Source organism: Danio rerio, chromosome 21 (genome assembly GCF_049306965.1).
Source record: "Danio rerio strain Tuebingen ecotype United States chromosome 21, GRCz12tu, whole genome shotgun sequence".
Classification (NCBI taxonomy): domain Eukaryota; kingdom Metazoa; phylum Chordata; class Actinopteri; order Cypriniformes; family Danionidae; genus Danio; species Danio rerio.
The window spans coordinates 11,093,058-11,114,395 of record NC_133196.1 but is presented as its reverse complement, the minus strand read 5'-3'; the positions used below and the strand labels follow the sequence as shown (position 1 = coordinate 11,114,395).

Here is a 21,338-nt window from a genome sequence, read left to right as displayed (position 1 = left end):
TAAAATGAAATGAAATAAAATAAAAGCTGGATTGTTATAAACCAGTGTTGGTTAAAATATAGACAAACCCAACGTTGTTTTGTTTTGTTCAATAAGATTTAAATGATTTTAACACAATAGTTCACTTTGTCTGTATTTAACCCAGCAGGTGGATTCATTTGCCCCAGCATTTTTTAGAATGTAACTTTAAGCAACTCTATCCAACCAATCAAATGACTAAGTATAAATGTTGACTTGGGAATAGTTGATTATGATAAGATGCTAAGATAAACAAAATAACAAATACTCATGGATAGGCATATGCTGAATTTTCAATTATTCAATATATTGTGATTATGAACAAACAAAATATTGATATCATGGGCATTTCTAAATACTGTGAAAGATTAGTTATTTAAACTTTTATCTTGATTTTAAAGAGATTTAGTATTTTTATTTGCATTTTACATTTTCACAACTTAACTTAAATATTGACAAATAAGTAAGTGACTATTTACAAAGTTATTGTATGGTAATACTGTCCAATAAGGCTCCAACATTAAGGATACTTTCACACCTAGGTGTTTGTTTCAGAACCTGGTGATTATCCCCTGTTAGCGCGGTTCGTTTGGCATATATGAATCCAGCAATCACTGTCTGATCTACGACAGAACAATCGGTCTGAGATTGCCTGAATGAGGTGGTCTTGACTCGATTATAACAAACTCTGGAGCTGAGTGATTGTAGTGAGAAAGTGATATGATCCACATACTAACAAATCAGGCTATATCACAGTGTATTATGGATATGTATTAGCCATGTATATTGCTATATGAAGAGAGAATTATGAGTAGGATGTCATTACTACCCGTAAATGTGAGTTTCTTGTCAAATATGAAAGTGAAAGCATGCTGAAATATTAACGAAAGCTGTTTATCCGATTGACCGATATTACCATCTAATTTTTTTTCTCCATATTTTAGTCTTATCATATTTTGTATTAGGCTTTTTGTTTTGTTCACCTCAAAAGAAAGATTGATCTGCTTCATGATCTGGCTGCAGACTCAGTTCATCTGTTATTTCTCTCTATAATGTAAGCCTAAAATGCATAATTCTAGCCAATGTTTTTTTAAGCTCAAAATTAATAATAAAAACAAAGTTAATGAATGTTGTATTCTTGATTTAAAATAACTAATTCAATGTTACAAAAAATGACAGGAAATAGGTTGGCTAATTCAATAGATCGGTTTTTACAACCCTTGAAACATCTGAAATGAGGGTATGTATGAGAAGTTTTAACTATTTTGGTCCATTTAGAAACTTTCCTGATTGAAAGCAAACAGCACCAAGTACAAAAATAAACATTGTAACAAGTTTAATCCCTTCCAGAACAAAATTATTGATCTACAGGTTTGAAAGTAATCTAAATTCACCATTAAAACTACAAAAGCTTTTATTAAAGGTTCACGAAACCCTTGAGTACTTATTTTTTTGAGATTTTAACAGATTTGTGTGTGAAGCGCATCAGTTGTTAGCACCTGTTATCTTTAACTGTGGGATAAACTGGGTAATTTTGAGCTTTTGTCAGCTAATTTCAGTTTCCGGGTTAAAAATGATTTTTGGGGCGTGATCAAAATCGGCGACGTATCGCAAAACAGCAAGTGCAAAGATGACGTGTCGGTTTCTCATTATTATTTATAGCTGAGTTTTCTTATCCTATGAGAAAAGCCTGCTTCCTAATTATTCATGACTGCACGTGCTTTCCGAAGGCAAGGCAGACCTGCCAGTGCCAAGCAAGCTGTGAGACATGGACCCACGACACACAGTATTTAACTGTTTATGAAGGCTCGTATGTGTTTGATTCCATGATCCACGTGGTTTGTTGCATGTTTTTCCCTGCGATGCTGTCAGGGCTGACACAGCAAAGCTGTTTGTGTCCAGCAAGCATTTTTGTCGGGAGAGCAGTACGAGAATTGGAGAATGGCGGACGTTTATCAGGAGTTCGTTCACATTTAGATACATCACCATGCTGCTGTGTTTGCCTAAATCCTCTAGATTACCAGTAGGGCTAATGGTTGAAATAGGCTGGGCAGGAGACCTGCTGCACTGAGTCTGCATTCAGACCCGGGGATTTGAGGGAAAAGTCCTCATTTATAGTGTTTATCTGAACACGATTATCTTTATAATGATATAAGTTGTGGTTATCTTTGTATGAAATTACAAATAACAAATGTAGCTGGGCATTAAATCACTGTTTACTTCTTTGCATTTTAACTTTGTAAACTATAAAATCATGGGTCTCCTCACGATTTGTGTCACATTTTGTGAGCTAACTGACAACAACAGTTGTTCGCTCCCCTCCTTCTTCCCTGCTGGCCACGCCCACCCCCGCCCTTTGCTTGCGGAGCTCCACGCCCATTATGATGCATCTTTTGAAAAAATTCTGAGGTAGACCTGAACCGAAAATGGGGGGTGTCATGACCCTTTAATCTTAGATGATGTTCGTTTCTAAGTAATGCCTAATAATGCTTTAAAGTTGTAATCATTTTTTAAATAGAGTAAAATTAAGCAAATTCAGCTGTATTTTTAAACTAATATTAACATAGTACCTGTAATAAATCTGGCTTTTTCTCATTAACTTATGTTTATTATAAGACATCACTGTAAAGTTTTACCTATTGTGCTTTATCATCCTTTTGCAATTGTGTTTGGTTGAAACATTTGTTTACTCTCTGAACATGTATAAACAATATATCAGTACACTAGTATTTGTGTTGTTAATATCCCTGTTAAAGTAACCTTTTTGAAGCTTGGGTCAATACTGTGATACTGCATGAAAAAAGTGTTGCATGCAGAACTGTTGCAAACAATTTATTTGTGTTGAATTTAAACAAACAAATTAAGTTTAATTATGTTCAACTTAATTAGTTTGTTTAAATTCAACAAAAATAAATTGTTTACAACCATTTAACGAAAAAAATTGAGTAAATCCAAGGAATCATCTTTGAATAATGTTTTTCAGTGTACTGTGATGAAAGCTTCAGTAATGAATCGCAGCAAGAAAACTTTATACTGAAAGTATGAATCAGCTGAATTCTGAATTAATTTTCAGCCAAGTGCTTCAAAGTTCTAGCATAATATCAGCAGGGTTTTCTTTATCATTATCTTATCTGGTCCTGTGTGCTTGTGTTTCAGGGATCTTTGGACAGAAGTTAGAAGAGACAGTTCGATATGAGCGTCGTTATGGCAACAAGATGGCACCCATGCTGGTGGAGCAGTGTGTGGACTTCATCCGCAACTGGGGTTTACGTGAAGAAGGCCTGTTTCGTCTGCCAGGACAAGCCAACCTTGTCAAAGAGCTCCAGGACGCTTTCGACTGTGGAGAGAAGCCATCTTTTGACTGGTACTTGCTCTTAATGCACTATATTTACAGTGTCTGTTGTGACTTTTTTTAAGACAATCTTCCATATTATTTAGATTGATCCAGATTTACTCAACATAGGCTCATTCTAAAAAAAAACAAAGCCCTATATACATTTTTTGGAAATTGCTAATTATGTAGCCAGAAGAACGTATGGCAGCATTTCGCCTTTAAAACAAACGCTGGTTTGAAAGGGTTCAAGCCCGGCGAAGAACAATTCTAGAAATGAGGTAAAACATAAAACAAAATCCAAAAAAATAAAAAATAAACAAGTAAATAACATGATAAAAGTCAGAGGAGGGCTTTTGTTTTTCTGGATTGCTTTTTAGAACTGTCGGTTGGGTTTAGGGAAGTGGGTGGGCAGGTCAATCAGTGATTTTGAAAACACTATTGGTTGGGTTTAGGGAAGGAGGATGGTGGGTCAGTCAATCATTCAGTCATTCAGTCAGTCAACAGCAGTCTGGTGGATTTATTTGAGAACAGCAGGCGAGAATGGCTCTCACGAGAGAAAGATGAGATATCAAAAAGCGTACAGAGCGGCCTCTGGTGGAACTGGTGGGGGAAAAAAATGAGCTCCTGGGACGTATTTGATGCTCTCCAGAAATATATATACTGGTACATTTTCAGAATGAGCCTAGGTTGGATTTACTTTATTATTATCTCTCTGGTGAGTTTCTTTGTATCAAGAACATGCATTTTAGAAAATGTAAATATAGACACGGATGATTTAAATAAGGATTTCATTGTAAACAGGTCGGCTTAAATGGAATTAAAATGCATGTAATGAAGAATTTATGAATTTGTTTTTATATTTATGAAGTTTTAACCCTTGACTTTATAGTATTTGTTTATCCTACTGTGGAAGTCAGTGGTTACAGGTTTTTAGCATTCTTCAAAATATCTTCTTTTGTGTTCAGCAGAAAAAAGGAATATATACAATGTTGATTTAAATGAGGTTTTCGTTGTAAACAGGTAGGCAGAAATGGAGCTAAAATGCATCCAATGAAGAATTTGGGATTTTTTTGGTATTTTTCTGACAAAAACAGTTGACCAAATTGACCAAAACACAACTGGTGATTCGTCTATCTAAAATAGAAGAGTATGATGACTGCAATGCTGATCACAATGGTAATGTTTAAATTAAGAAAATGGCATTAGGAAATTTGGGGTTTTGTGTTTTATTAATGGTTAGGGTTGGAGTTAGGGTTAAGGTTAGGGTTACCCCTAACCCTCCGGGGCCTGAGGTGTTTTGGGGGCCTGGGGAACTTTTGACATACCCTGACATTTGGGTTTTTTCAGTTGCATTTAAACGTGTAAGTGGCTAAAGTGTGATACCATAGAAAACAGCACAAACTAGGCTACAATTAGTCATGTTATGTCATTTAAATACATGTTTGTGTTTTTGAGAAAGAAACATGTATGTGTGGTAAGTAAAAAACACTGAAATAGTAACTGAAATAACTCCATGAACCGCATACTGTAAATTTGTTCTTTTAACCTAGATTTATGCTTTAAAATTTAGTTGAAAATCATCTTGTTTACTTGCTTAAAGAAAAAAAATATTGTTTGACAAGTGGAAATGGTCTATGCGAGGAGGCAAGAACTATTACTAATGCAGTGATTCACACCTGGGGTTAAACTGATTAAATGTGACTGCATTCATTCATTCATTCATTCATTCATTCATTCATTCATTCATTCATTCATTCATTCATTCAGCCCATCACTGGGAAACACCCTTACACTCTCATACACACACACACACACACATACACCACGGACAATTTAGCTTACCACAGAAATGCCAACTGACCCAGCCGAGGCACGAACCAGCAACCTTCCTGCTGTGAGGCGACAGCGCTACCCACTGCGTCACCATAAATATATACATAGATATTGTGTAGAAGTATGTATTATTTTACATAAGGCTCTCATTAACTTTTAGTTCGTCAAAAAACTACCAAGAAGCAATGCATTTTCAGAACTAATAATAATAATAATAATAATAAAAATAAATATTTTTAAGCAGCAAATCAGCATAATATAAGGATCATGTGATGTGCTGAAACTACAGCATTGACTTTAAAAATGTAAATAACATTTAATTTATTATCTGCTGAGGATATTTTAATAAAATCTACCACCAGTTTTTTGACCAGGGGTGTATTTTGAACTTGAATGTCGTTGCTTTGGAGGAACAAGTCTGCAACACTTTCCTCTCTATCAGATCGTAGCATTTAATGAACTGAACTGAGTCCTCATTAAATGCATGTTTACTCTGGCTCCAGTGATAAATCAAAGTGAAAAGATGCAGCTGACAGCTCTGTTTACAGTCTATGAAGCTTGTTCTACATACATCCGCTTTATTAGGAAACCCGTACGCTTTCCATCTTTTGGCTTTTTGCTTGATCAAACTGACTTGCTTTCGTCTCTGATGCCTGTCATTACAATAAAGCAGAGTATAAATATGGAATGTTCATTCAGATGTGAGCAGTTTTTAACAACTCCGCTTTGTCTTTTTCTCCCTCTATACGACATTTTCCCAGCATATACAGTTGAAGTCAGAATTGTTATCCCCCCTGATTTAGCCCCCCTGTTTATTTTTCCCCAATTTCTGTTTAACGGAGAGATTTTTTCAACACATTTCTAAACATAATAGTTTTAATAACTAATTTCTAATACCTAATTATCTTTACCATGATGACTAAATAATATTTGACAAGATATTTTTCAAGACCCTTCTATATAGCTTAAAGTGACATTTAAAGGCTTAACTAGGTTAATTAGGTTAACCAGGCAGGTTAGGGTAATTAGGCAAGTTATTGTATAATGATGGTTTGTTCTGTAGACTATCGAAAAAAAAAATATAGCTTAAAGGAGATAATAATTATTAAAAAAATTCAAAACTGCTTTTATTCTAGCCAAAACAAAACAAATAAAACTTTCTCCAGAAGAAAAAATATCATCAGATATACTGTGAAAATTTCCTTGCTCTGTTTATTTTCCCAAAACATCATTTGGGAAATAAAAAAAATCAAAAATCAAAAAATCAAAGGGGGGCTCATAATTCTGACTTCAGTCATATTTCTTTTAGAGGTTTTCTCCTATTTTTTTTCTACCTACAGTATTTATCATTTAGGTGATGTTTTTCTACTGTCAGACTGAAAGTTTGTAGTATTTGAAGTATTTTGTCCAGTTTAAAGGGATAATTTATCCAAAAATAAAAAGTTTGTCATTTAATAACACTCAAAATAGTTCACACCTTTATGAGTTTCTTTCTCTTGTTAAACATAAAAAAAAGATATTTCGAGAAATGTTTTAAACAGGGCTGTGTAATATGTCAAAAATCTCATATCACACACACACACACACACACACACACACACACACACACACACACACACACACACACACACACACACACACACACACACACACACACACACACACACACACACACTTTTTGGATATGCGCATAAAAAAAGACTTAATGGAAATGCCAAAATGTGCAGAATAAAAATGTGCATAAAAAACGTTTGTGCGTAACTGAGTAGAGATCACTTTTTTATAGATAAGAAAAAAAGTGCATAAACTACAATGGAAACACATTTACTGAACAAATTCCAGTGTGCACATTAAAAAAAGTCATGTGATTTTGTTATAAGAGATCATGTGATGATAAAAATGTGTGTGAATGGACAAACCAGCACACTGTAGAACATCTGAAATGTTGTTTTGGTCATTCTAAAATGCCTTAACCATTTCAGTATTAGTGTTATTATATTATTAATTACCTCCAGAACTGTCAAGAGCGTCTGTGCACCGCGTCTCACGGCTTAAAACGCCACTATTGCATGTCGGCATCATCTTCTGAGGAGCAAGCCATTTATTAAATAACTAAAAGATTCACGCAGCTTCTTCTACCACAGCAAATTCTGTTTTTACTGTGGATATTTGGTGCCAGTTAATCAGGAAGTGACAATTTTGTTCTCTTTGACTCGTTTAATAGAAACGCTGCTTTATACACACGTCTTTTATGTGATATTTCAGTTTTGCACATAACGTTAATTCGCATTTTTGGATGAAAACATAGCTATTGACGCTGTGTGGCTGAACCTCACTTTCATTCAAGGCAAACTGATGATATGGAAATGTGATTTTAAAGTACTTTGTAAAAATATACTGACATGATTGACTTGTTTTGCTACTATTGATTACTTATGTGTCAGAAAAATACTACACTAATTTCAGTTGATTTAATGCATTGGCTCCGTCAAGCCTTTTAAAAAACGTCACCTGCATTTTTAGCCAATCATCATTAGTTATGTGGTTGTCCCTCCTCTGCAAACACAAGCACCAATCATTATCAGTTATGTGCCCCACTCACACACTCACAAGAGCAGGCTGACAGAGACAGATGGAAAGCGCTTCAGTGAGCTCAGTTGCAAATTTTATATCAATTATATAATGCTGCATTTTATTGTCAACGCTAATGCCATCGTAACGGGAAACAGTCATTTATTTGATTACTTGTTACTAAAAAAAGTTATTTTGTTAGTAAAGCAGTTTATTTGTAACGCCATTATTTCCAACACTGGAAAGACTGTATTTTTGACTATTAAAGGCAATTAATTCAGCATATGTTTTACACAGCGGATGCCCTATCAGCTGCAAACCATTCCTAGGAAAATGTACTCTTTCATATTAGATAATTTTCTGTATAAATGTATGTATAAATAACATAAATATACAAATGTGTAATAATAAACTACACTTTTTAAAAGCTAATTATTACTAGCCCAAAATAAACTATGGTGACATATTAATTTAAGGTGACATACAGTAGTTACATCGTTCCATGCACGCACTATAGTATTTACAATGAATTATGCATAATTACATGTAACCAACTCTAAGCAACCCCCATTCTATCCCCAATTGCAGCCCATGCTAATTCTGAAAACGTACCTCAATATACATTTCAGGAGACCGCGAAATGCATCCCAGGAGCTTTTGTTTTTTTCACGAATCTACGAGAGGCTGCTGTATACACTTTTTGAGATTTCAATTTTCTCTTGCGAGTTTCATTTGTGCCTGCTGTTCTCATGTAAACCCACTAGAGGCCGCTGTTGACTGACTGTTTGACTGACTGTTTGACTGACTGACTGACTGACCGATCGACAGACCCACCCTCCTCCTTCCCTAAACCCAACCAATTTTGTTGATTGACCCGCCCACCCTCTTTCCTAAACCTAACCAACAAAAAGCAAAAGCAATCCAGAAAAAGAAAAGTTCTCGTCTGATTTTTACCATGTTTTCAGATTTTACCACAGTCTCACCCTGTTATTTACTTTTTTATTTAATTTTTTGGATTCTTTTTTTTTGTCTTACCTGCTTTCTGGAACTGTTCACCAGACTCGAACCCCATCATCATGTTCAACTCCTCTCTGAATCTCAAGCCCGCCGACGTACATGGCGAGCTAACAGGACAAATCTGGTTACAATGGGAAAGCCATCAGCTTGAAAGCGCAAAAAGGAATGGCGTCATACCGCCCCTTGGCTTTCATTTAAAAATGAAATGCAGCCATACGTACTTCTGGCTACATAATTTGCGGCCTCCAGAAACGCATATAGGGCTACGTTTTCAGAATGAGCCTATGTTGCCCAATCATATAGTAAGTACATGTAATCAATGAATATTGCTCAGTAGTTAAATGAATACTTAAACTGTAACAAAGTAACAAAATATTGCAGATTTAATTGCAAAATGTTAAAAGCTTGCAGCCTTCTCATCATTCTGTTATTTATGTTTCTGCCTGAATCAATATTGATCATTTGAAAGACGACAAAGTATTACAGTAAAACGTGTATTTTGCATCTCCATAAACAATCCATTAAAAAAAAACTATTCAGCGTAGAGACTTTTTTTGTTTTGTCCAAACGATATATATCGTCATATTGCACAGCCCTTGTTGGAAACCTGCAACCATTGACTTTTTCTTAATAAGGAAGTCAATGGTTACAGCTTTTCAGCATACTTCAAAATATCTTCTTTTGTGTTCAACAGAAACTCACAAAGGTTTGGAATCACTTAAGGGAGAATAAATAGCGAGGTTTTTTATTTATAGCAGAGCTATGACTTTAAGCTAATCTTACCCCATGACATAACCTTTAAAATATAGACATTACAATTTTTCTTAGAAGATTTCTCTGCACTTCCACAACACCAAACGCTTCAGATCCCACCAGCAGCTGTTTCCCGGTTTATTTACAGTCTGCGATTTTTAGAGATGGCTGTCAGAGCGCCACTATCATGCTGTCAGACAGAAACGCGGCAGGGAAAGCGCACTGCATATTTAACACCGTTCATATTTAGATCTCACTGCTGTCTGAAGCAAAGGTGATAATTATTAAGGGTCACTGCACTGAAAATTCATTTGACGGTTACATTACACATGTGGCCGCTATTCCTGTGCAGCCCACCCAGGAAGTGTCAATAAATCCAGTTTGTTACAGTGTTGTCACAAGCACAGGTCCTCTATGGAGTTGTTTTGCTAGTACTTACTCTGATTTATCACCAGCTTCTTGGTACTCATCATTACATACACTGGGATACAGACTTTATACTGTAGCCCACAAAGAGTCTGGTATCAGCTTGTCTTTATTGATTGAAAAAGCCATATTATTGTAGTAATATGTTTCAATGACTAAAAACACATCTCTTCCGGGATCACCTGAACCCCTGTCAGCAAAACCACAATGTCCACTCATTGACACCAACCCAGGCTCATTCTGATTACCTATATACATTTCTGGAGAGTGCCAAATACATGCCTGGAGCTTCGCTTTTTTGCTGTTTTTGTTTTCGCTAATCCACCAGAGACCGCTATTCAGGCTATTCATTTTTGAGATCACAAATTTCTCTCACAAGTGCCGTCGCACCTGCTCTTCTCATGCAAATCCACTAGAGATCACTGTCAACTGACTGTCTGACTGACTGACTGACAGACCAACTGACTGACTGACTGACCGACCGACCCACCCACTTCCCCAAACCCAACCTTCAGTGTTTTTAAAGCAATCCAGAAAAAGAAAAGCCCTCGCCTTGTTTTTAGCACGTTTTCAGATTTTACCACATTCTCACCCTATTATTTACATGTTTGTTTTATTTTTAGGCTTTTGTTTTTGTCTTGTGCTACTTTTTTGGCAAGCAGCCATGTAATAAGCAGGATAATGCACATCTAGGTGGTTGTTTTCGCAAAATAAATTTCGCAAAACAGCTGCTGATAAGCCTTTCTGACTTTTATTATTCAAGAATAACTGCTTAGATGTACATTATCCCTTACTGTATGTATGTATTATTGAATATTGGCACATTTTTAGTTTTGACTAATTTAAGTCCAATTTTGGTGCATTGTATTTGATGTAGGGGTTTTGTAAACCACTGTGCTTGTTGGGACACCAGAATCAATAATTTAATCTTGTATAGTGTATCATAGTGGAAGTCACATCTGGGATGCAAAGTCCAATCGATTTGCTTGATCATCTGCATTGTCAGGATCTGACTCTCTAATAATAGTACAGTATACAGTATGTAGAAAAGTCTAGAGCTGCAATAATGTAAAGTATATGAAAAATTAACGAAATAACAATCTTTCAAAGCAGCATGTGTGTGAATGCTTCTAGATTTTTTTTTTCAGTGATCAACATGTATTGATTTTGTCTTCTCTTTTCATATTTGCCTGCAGTAACACAGACGTTCACACCGTGGCATCCTTGTTGAAGCTGTATCTGAGAGAGCTGCCAGAGCCCGTCATCCCGTTCTCCAAATATGAAGAGTTTCTGGCCTGCACCAAACTCCTCAGTAAAGACCAGGAAGCGGTGAGTTATTTCGTAACATCTGATTCAGTATATGAAGGCATAGATACTTGAAGTTGCTGAGTCTTTTATTTAGGCATGTTCATGTACTGAAATTGAATTTTGAGTAGGGGCGGGGCTTTCTTTTGCCAATCATAGCAAACTAAACAGTAAGAGGGGCGAGGTTAAGAATATTTTGGCTGAAGCCGTCAAACTGACATCATCAGAGAAGGATTGCCACTCCAAATATAGAAGCAAATGGAAAGACTTTGATTGATTGAAGATTGAACAAACATATTTTTTCAAGTAGATTAACTTGCACGGATTAATTGTTCACCTGAACCGGTGAACCGGGAGTGTTTTTCACAGAAACCGGAGCACCCGGAGGAAACCCACCCAAACATGGGAAAAACATGCAAAGTCCACACAGAAATGCCAACTGGTCCAGCTGGGACTCAAACCAGCGACCTTCTTGCTGTGAGGCCACAGTGCTAACCACTGAGCCACCATGCCGCCTGAAATAAAACAACTTAATTAAATGAAAGTTTCGACTTTTGAATTTAATGACAAAAATTTACTAAGAAAGTGACATTACAAAAGATTTACAAGAAGTTTTAATTGTCAGCAATTGATTAACTTCTGTTAACAAATGGAGACTTATTGTAAAATAATTATTGATCAATTACGCTACAAAAAAATGTGCAACACCAATCAATTTCCCTGCGCATAAGATCATGGGGGCTGAAATGTCCCTCTGTCTAAATGCTTCATTGTTTGAAGTGGCCAGTTTTGAGTACTTCAGTTTGGAATGACCCTTCAATATGGCAGCTATGGCTGTTTTTTTTTTTTTTTTCTGAAATGTGCTTCAGAGATTGATATATCCTGTTTGGAATACAGAGTTTCAGAGCCCTCTGGTTTATTTCATGAAGCTCTGAGTTTCAGCATTGGATTCAAATGTATTCACTCGATTGAATAGGCGTTATCGGTGGTTATCAGCTGATGAATATGGGCCAGTAGGGGCCTTCTGCAACTACTAGTAAGCTCAGAAGGCTGTAATCAGCAAAAGATAACAAAGCTGTTAATCAGCTAAAGATCCCAAGACGAGAATTATTTATATTGTTTATTAAATTTTCCATAATTGTATTTTATTAACGTCTACCGCTACCCCAACCCTAAACCCAGCCATCACAGTAATGTATAAACAGATCTGCATCTGGAGTCTTCTCTATTACTATAGATGATTAACCATCATAATTATTTATATCATTTATTAAATTTCCCATTAATTGTATTTTATTAACGTCTACCGATACCCCAACCCTAAACCCAACTGTCACAGGAATGTAAAAACGGATCTGGATCTTGTGTGTTCTCTATTAGTATAGGTGATTAACCATGTGGATGGATGATAACAGCCTTTTGAGCCTACTAGTAGGCACAGAAGGGCCCTACTGACCCATATCTATCAGCTGATAACCACTGACAACACCCATTCAATCGAGTGATAACATTTGAAGCGAGTGATATCAGAGTAGGTTCAGAGTTGCCAAAACCAAACAAATTCAACCTGGCTTAGATCAGGTTCAGTGGCAAGTTTGAGATTGTTCGAAATATAAACATAATCATACCTCAAATAAAAATCAAAAACTACAATATTGCTACAAGTTGTGTTCTTTAACTAACTCATTTTTACTTAGTGAATGGGGAGTTTTATTTTTCAGAGACTGGTGCATTTGAGTGGATTGTTGGGTTCATTTGGGCAGGTTTGAACATGCAACTACACTTGGATCCATACCAAAACAAGTTTGAGACTGGTTAAAATGAAAACAAACTCTGGAATTGATCACTTGAAATGAGAAAGAAATTTGACCCTACTGAACAACAAATCTTAAAAAGCAGCAGTGTGTGATTCCAGCTAAAAACCAAAGATGAAGACCCTTTAATGCCTGTAAAAAGTGTTATTGCTCTTCATGGATTGTGAGAAGTCTTGAATCATGTTATTAATTATATGTCATACCTTGTCAATCCGTCATAACATCTTCCTCTTGATGAATAACAGTTTTACTTCTTTTCTCTTTGGCGCACTTTAAAATGTTGCCTTTTAAAAGTGAAAACAAGAAAAAAATGCAAGATTGTAAAATTGAACTCCCTATTTAGGAACAAAGCAAACAATCTGCAATGCCCTGAAGTGAACAGACTGAATAAAAGTACGTTCTCTTCATAATGAGCCTCGTTGTAGACTCAAGGTATTTTTGACCTCCACTTGCTTTTCTGTTTGAGCTCTGTTCCCATCAGCAGGCTGGCATATGACTCATCCCATTATTCAACTGCAGTCGTCTTTCATCTCAAGCACATCCATTTCTTCCCTCTTTTTTCTTTCACTGAGCCTGAAGAAAAAACTGATCGACCCTGAGAAAAAAAGCAGCCTCATTCTGACTTTCAAGTTAGATTTTTACCTTCCACAAATCAACATCACGTCCAGCCAGAGGCGTCTGAATCGTTTCAGAACTGAATCAAAGTGTACGGCGGGTCTTGCAACACTGAATTTAATTTACTGCCCCAACATATTTAACTAAACTCTCATACATTTTAGAGTCCCTCGAGTACGGTACATGCGAAAAATAAAATCATGGTACCACCTCAAATGAAGCAGAAGGCTGTAAGGGATTCATTTGTTTTTGAGATATTGCTTTCTCATATGATGCAGCCATTCTCATCAGAGAAAGCCTGCAGGGAAAAGACATATCGACCATGATAAAATAGATCTGGAATAGAGCGCTTCATTAAATCCAGACCGTCGTCGATTGTTAAACTCATTGACCCATGCTTAGCTGAATAAGCAGTGTAATAACAAAATAAATTGTGATATGAATATTTAAAGCAAATTAGGAGGAGTTCAACAGGCTTTTAAAAGCATGGGATTTATTAAATTGTCTTTTTAACCAGTACATCTTTTAGTTCAGATCATTTAAAATTGGATTACATGAATCAGTTTAAACAAATGTATGAAGATTTTTTCCCCCCTGATATGTATTTAATTGATTTTCTCTATACAGGGAATGAAGGAATTAAGAAGACAAGTAGAAGCTTTACCTGTGGTGAACTACAATCTGCTTAAATACATATGCAAGTAAGTGTTTATTTCTGTTTAATTGTGGTTTGTCACAGTAGAACAATGACAGTGTTTCATTATAATATATTTGGTAATACTATATTTTGATAGTCCGTTTGTTGACTTAAACTCAACTCAATTCATTTCTAGAGCACTTTCAACCAACCACAAAGGGTACCAAAGTGCTCCACATTATACATGCAAACATACAAGGAACCAAAGTACATTCAATTCAATTCAATTCAGCTTTATTTGTGTAGCGCTTTTACAATGTCGATTGTGTCAAAGCAGCTTCACATAAATGGTCATAGTAACTGGATCATTGTAGTTCAGTTTTTAGTGTTTAAGTTCAGTTCAATTCAGTTTAGCTCAGTTCAGTGTGGTTTAAAATCATTTCTGAGATTCCAAACTCATGTACATGAGCTCACAACACATGATTAAAAGCTAAAGAAAATAAGTGTGTTTTCAGTGACCTCTGAAAAGACTCAACAGTTGGAGAAGTTCTTATGGAGAGTGGAAGATTGTTCCAAAGTCTTGGAGCTGCTACTGACAAAGCTCTATCACCTCGACATTTCAAGCATGATCGTGGAACTCGCATATAAAAAATCTAAGAGATCTTACAGTTTGGAGTATGTTAATTAGCTCGAAAATATACTCAGGGGCCAGGCCATGGAAGGATTTAAAAACATTCAGCTGTACTTTGTACTGAATTCTAAACTGGATTGGTAGCTAGTGTAAGGAAACCACTACTGGTGTGATGTGCTCTCGTTTTTTTGTGTCTGTTAAAAGCCTGGCAGCTACGTTTTGGACCAGCTGCAGTTGCTAGAGAGAGGCCTGACTCACACCCAGATACAATGTGTTGGAATAATCCAGACGAGAAGAGATGCAGGCATAAACAACCTTCTCCAAATCTCTGAAAGAGAGGACAGACTTCAGCTTGGCAATATATCTAAAATAGAAAAAAACTATTTTCGACTGCCACATTCATTTGGCTATCAAATTTGAGCTCCATTTAATTTAAGCTCAAATTTAATTTAAGTTACATTGCATCTACATGCCAACTAATTCTCATTAGATTAGAGGTAGACTGTTACTGTAGGTTGGGGTTAGGGTTAATGTAAGTTGACATGTACTTGCAACGTTTCTTTTAGTCAGTTAAATGTCTGTTGAAGGAGCATTATCAGCAAATATTAAGAAAACAGCTCACTAATACTTAATTGGACCATCAAAATAAAGTGTTACCATATATATTAAACCTGTTAGTTTTGTGCTTAGCACATGCAAGGCACTGGTAAAGATCGACGATTAATGTTAGTTTGGCAAGCTGAACAAATTCTGTATTGTACAGGAGACACAGAGGTGATTGATTAACAATGGTTTACAGCCAATCAGGATGCAGAACACAATGCGCTGTAAACAAAATGAATAAAGTCAAGCATGTCAAATTGCACTAAAAAAAGTCGGCGAAAGTGCAAGCTGAGAAAGGTGAACCACGTTATAACGAAGAACCACTGTATATTGTTATCAGGAAATGAGATGACTTACAGTTGTCAAAACTTTTAGCCCCCGTTTATTTTCCCCCACAATTTCTATTTAACTGAGATAAGATTTTTACAACACATTTCTAATCATAATAGTTTTAATAACTCATTTCTAATAACTTATTTTTATTTATTTTATGTTTGCCATGATGACAGTACATAATATTTTACTAGATATTTTTCAAGACACTTCTATACAGCTTAAAGTGGCAATTAAAGGCTTAACTCGATTAATTAGGTTAACAAGGCAGGTTAGGGTAATTAGGCAAGTTATTTTATAACGAGGGGGTTTGTTCAGTAGACTGTCAAAAAACAGCTTAAATGGGCTAATATTTTTTGACCTTGAAATGGTTTTTAAAAATTAAAAACTGCTTTTATTCTAGCCAAAATAAAACAAATAAGACTTTCTCAAGAAGAAAAAATATTATCAGACATACTGTGAAAATTTCCTTGCTCTTTTAAACACCATTTGTGAAATATTTAAAAAAGAAAAAAAAAATTAAAAGGGGGGGCTAATAACTCAACTTGACTTCAACTGTATATCGTAATATGAGATTTTTTTCATATCTCGAAGCCCAATTTTCAGCAATTAAATTCTATTTATAAACAAATTAAAAATAAAGTAAAAATGTCCCAATTTGCTTCTCAATCAAATGGGTACATACAGTGTCAGAAATCAGCTACAATGTAATTTTTTTTTCTCTTATCCAGGTTTTTGGATGAAGTTCAATCCTACTCAGGTGTGAATAAAATGAGTGTACAGAATCTGGCTACAGTCTTTGGGCCTAATATTCTGAGGCCAAAGGTTGAGGACCCAGTGACTATAATGGAAGGTAGGATTTCAACCAACCTCTCTCATTTCAGACATCTCTGAATCATAATTATTTTCTGACGTTTGATCGATGTGTTTGTTTCGTCAACAGGAACAGTGCTGGTCCAGCAGCTGATGGCTGTTCTGATTGGTCAACATGACGTTCTTTTCCCTGCCGAAGAGGAGCACTCTAGCACCCTGGAATTGGTCAATAATAACAATAATGAGACCCAGAAACAGCCTACCAATGGCCAGCTTCAAAACAAAGAGAACAATAACACCACCGGGGCACGACAGTGCACTTGGGATGCCCCCGAATCACCCAACCGCACTCCTCTGGACAATGGCTCACCCCGTTCGGGAAGCCCACGTAATGGTTTTACAGGACAGAAATTCGAGGTGACCCGCAGTCCACCATTAGCGGTAAAAAAGAATCCAGCTTTCAGCAAAGGTAGCGGGATTGTCACCAATGGATCATTCAGCTCCTCTTCATCATCCTCCGGTGACGCCAGTCAAGACAAAACCCAGACTCTACCCAATATGGGAACGCTCCATGCCCGTCGTACTGGTGCGATAAAGGGCTCAGGCACCAAAATGGGCGTTCAAAATGGTGTGGTCAGGATGGGTGTATCCAGCACGGATGTAACTAATGGGACTATAAATGCGAGAAATGGACTCTGGGTTCCTAATGGTCACGTCACAATGCGCGATGGGAAAAGTCGAGAACCTGAGCACCAGCAAAACCGCCTGTCCACTTACGACAACGTACAAATCCACCAACAACAGATGACGCAGCCTAGCCTGAGCAGCAGCTGTGAGGACAAGCAAAGCGTTGATAGCGCCACATGGTCCACTTCCTCTTGCGAAATTTCCCTGCCAGAAAACTCAACCTCATGTCGCTCCTCTACGACCACATGCCCGGAGCAGGACTTCTTCGGCAGCAACTTTGAGGACCCTTTGCTGGACGGGCCGGTGCAGGAGGAGAACAGACTGGCGCTGGAGGACAGGGAGCAGCGGACCAGTAATGGAGGAGGCAGGGGAAGCAGAGGAACCAGCAACAGCAGCGAGAACAGCGATACGTTTCCTGTCACCAATGGACCGACCAATCACAGCGCACTGCACAGCCTGGTTTCCAGTCTTAAACAGGAAATGCTCAAGCAGAAGAATGAATATGAGGCCAGGATCAAGAGGTAAGAATCATGAACGTTTAAAGCTAATGGTATCAAGTTAGTGCTTGTCTTTGGCTCTGTCTGTTTAAACTTGGTCTTAACGAAATTATTTAGCAAGTGGTGGAAACCGTTTAAAAAGGTTTTCCTCTTTGAGCAGTTGAGAATGCATAGGTACTGTACTTGGCAACACATTTGATTGGATTACTTGTATTGTGTAGATGCTCATGTGGTTGTTTTTATTATTTTGTTTCCCTGTTGTTGTTGTTGTTTTGGATAAATGTATCTGTCACGTTAGCGAGAACATAACAGGAACAAAAACAGGTGTAGAATCCAAGTGCAGAATTGAATGACGATTGTGCAGTGAAAGTGACAAAAAAATACAAAAAAAATCCAAAGTACAAAGTAACAAACAAAACAAACAAGCACTCAAACAGTATAAAACTCGAACTAGACTTTGACAACTAAGACAAGATACAGAGCAAAATCAGGAACACATAACAATAAAGACGACAACAACTAACTAACAAATAGGGTATGAATGGTTGTATATATAGTCCAGGTAATCAACAGAGAAACAGAGACAGCTGTGATTGCAATCAGTGTATATGAAAGACCGGGTGTATGCGCGAAAGAATGTATGGAAATGTAGTTCTTAAGCCACTGTAGTTCGCTGGGAGTAGCTGGCGAACTACAGTGGCATCTTGTGGACAAACAGTCATGACAGTATCACCAAAAAAAAAATAAAAATTGTAAAACATTAAAAAAAGTTACAAAATAAAATTATCCTTTAAAAAATGAAGGATTAGTCTACACAAAAATTTAAATTGTGTAATTTATTACTCACAGTAATGTTGTTCCAATCACTTGAGACCTTGGTTTATCGTCAGGACATAAATGAGCATATTTTAGATGAAATCAGAGAGCTCCCTCATCCTCCATACACAGAAATGGCCCAGAGACCATTCAAAGTAAAAAAGGAACCAAAAATATTGTCAAAGCAATCCATGTGACTTCAGTGGCTCAACTTTAATCATACAAAGCTCACTTGACACAAAACAACTTTATTCCAAGTGTTGAATTCAACTAATTTTATTAAAGTTCTTTGTACATGACTGTATAAAATGGTCAATTTTAAATATATAACAAGTGAATATTAGGAGTAAGTGAAATGTTAAGTATGCCCAACAGGCACAGGATGTCAACATGACGTCAGATTGACATTGACACCCCAACGTCGTTGGACATTGCATTTTCTTTGGAAATGGAAGCTGGGTTAACGTCAGAACTTAACGTCAGGTCAATGTCGGACAGACTTTGCATTGTGGTTACTTTCCAACCAACCTAAAAACAACAAAATATCAACGTCTAATGATGTTACAGCTTGACTTAATGTGGACGTGACCAATATGACGTCTATCAGACCATACCTGCCATCCCTGACGAATAAGTGTCAGTATTTGATGTCAATATGGTGTATTTTGGTGACTATCCAAAACAATCTAAAATCAACAAAACATCAATGTTATTTTACTTCATTATTGGATGTCAAAATAAGTTGGTCCTTAGACGCTGGTGACCTAAATCTAACTTAATATCTAACAACATCTTATGATGTTGTGTGTCTGCAGGGTAGGAAGGATATTCAAGGTGCTACATATGCTCCTGTATGAATTACAAAGGTGTTTGATTTAAAATTAGTGGTGTTTGAAAAAGTCCATGGAAGTTTCTTGACTCTGGTGTCCATGAAAGTGAACCCTGTAACCACATCAACAGATTGACCCACTCTTCTCATCTTCACTGTAGTCTTGAACATCGCAATCTGGAGCTGGAGGCGGTGATGGCGAATCTGCACGAAGAGCTGGACCAGGAAAAGAAGAAATACACCATGGTGGAAATCAAGCTGAGGAACGCCGAGCGAGCCAAAGATGACGCGGAGAAGAGAAACGAGATGTTGCAGAAAGAGATGGAGCAGTTCTTCTCCACCTTCGGAGACCTGACCGCAGACCCACGACGACCTGACCGAGCAAACACCATCTGGATTCAGTGAGGCCTGTTTTTAAAGTTATCTTGTTACATAATGTTGGTCATATTTGAACAGGACACTTTATTAAGCTTCAGCCTCTCCTCAGCATGGCACGTTTGGTGCCACACAGCTGAGTGAAGCCCATTGAGCCAAATTGTCAGCTGAATGTGGACCAGTTTTTGGATTGAACCCGTTTATGAAGAGAGACGATGGATGATGAGGTGAGGAGAGCGTTAAAATGAACCATTAGATGATGGCAAATTCTCGAAGGACGTCAGGAACACGAATGTCACTCGTATTTCTTCTTGTGATCTAACCAAATGTGTCCTTGAGCTGTCGCATTTGTTCTCGTGTACATAAAAAAATGCGAAAATTCCATGATGTCTGTATAAATGCTAATTCATGTTCAATGGACGTACTGATATTTAAAGCGGAGAATTCTCCATGTGTTACATATAGGTTTTATATCAAGGCTTTTCCTTGCACTTAAAGCGTTATGAGTTGCTATGCTGTTTTCTGGTATGGTACGACGAAGTATGAAATGTGGCCAACGTTGGAATATCGTTCTGTCTGATCGGTTTTGTTTTGCGTAAGTTATCATGGGAAATATTCATCAGTATACAAATAGGATGTCTTTTAACTTCACTGTAACAGATTTTATGGAAGCGTCTTGCCTTAAAATGGTAATTATTAAATACATTTCAGACTTTTCTCTGAATTGCAGGTTTATATCTCACAATTGCACGTCGTAAACATCACAACTCTAAGAAAAAAGGCTTTTATGTTGGGTAAAGTTTTAAACAATTTGCTAAGTCAGAATTGTGAAACACAAACTTAGAATAGTGAAAGTGTCAAAGTTCTGAAGAAAAGTCTAAATTGCGAAAATACTTTTTTCTCACAATTTTGAGTTTACGAATTGAAACGTTCAATTCTGATTTTGTCATTCGTAATGGTTGGGCAATTTTTAATTCTAAGCTTGAATAATAAAGGCATAATGACCAAAACTCACCAATCTAAATTACATCATATAAAGTGAATTCTAAACAAAATGTTAATAGTTTAAATGTAATTTAATCGTGACTAATTGCATACAAAATAAAAGTGTGTGTATGTGTGTATATATATATACATATATAAATATATACAGTGCTCAGCATAATTGAGTACACCCCATTTTGAAATAACATTTTATATTTTTTATCCATTTCTTAATGTATTTTGGTTCATTTAAACAAAACATATTTATTAAACAGATAAATTTATTAAAATATTATTTTAGTCACCAAACATATTCAGAAATTGAAATATAATACAAATAAATACAAGCAAAATATTGCAAAAAAAAAAAAATTTAAACCTACAAAATTCCAACAAATATTTTGTTTTATATATTTTTTTGCTTCTCTTGATTTTTCCTCTTTTTTT

At 36.4% G+C, this 21,338-nt stretch overlaps 1 protein-coding gene across 4 annotated transcripts in view; it reads left to right on the top strand.

Annotated features, from left to right (window-relative positions):
* Positions 1 to 20,631, top strand: part of arhgap24 (Rho GTPase activating protein 24) — a 224,546-nt gene extending 203,915 nt beyond the window's left edge. For all 4 annotated transcript variants that reach the window (XM_001338974.8, XM_021469007.3, XM_005161477.6 and 1 more), the window contains 6 exons: positions 3,175 to 3,382; positions 11,149 to 11,281; positions 14,314 to 14,387; positions 16,622 to 16,743; positions 16,834 to 17,911; positions 19,694 to 20,631. In XM_001338974.8, coding sequence (XP_001339010.2) covers positions 3,175 to 3,382; positions 11,149 to 11,281; positions 14,314 to 14,387; positions 16,622 to 16,743; positions 16,834 to 17,911; positions 19,694 to 19,937 — 1,859 coding nt within the window. In that variant the 3' untranslated portion in view covers positions 19,938 to 20,631. The remainder of the gene's footprint in view (positions 1 to 3,174; positions 3,383 to 11,148; positions 11,282 to 14,313; positions 14,388 to 16,621; positions 16,744 to 16,833; positions 17,912 to 19,693) is intronic.
* The last annotated feature ends 707 nt before the right edge of the window (positions 20,632 to 21,338 follow it).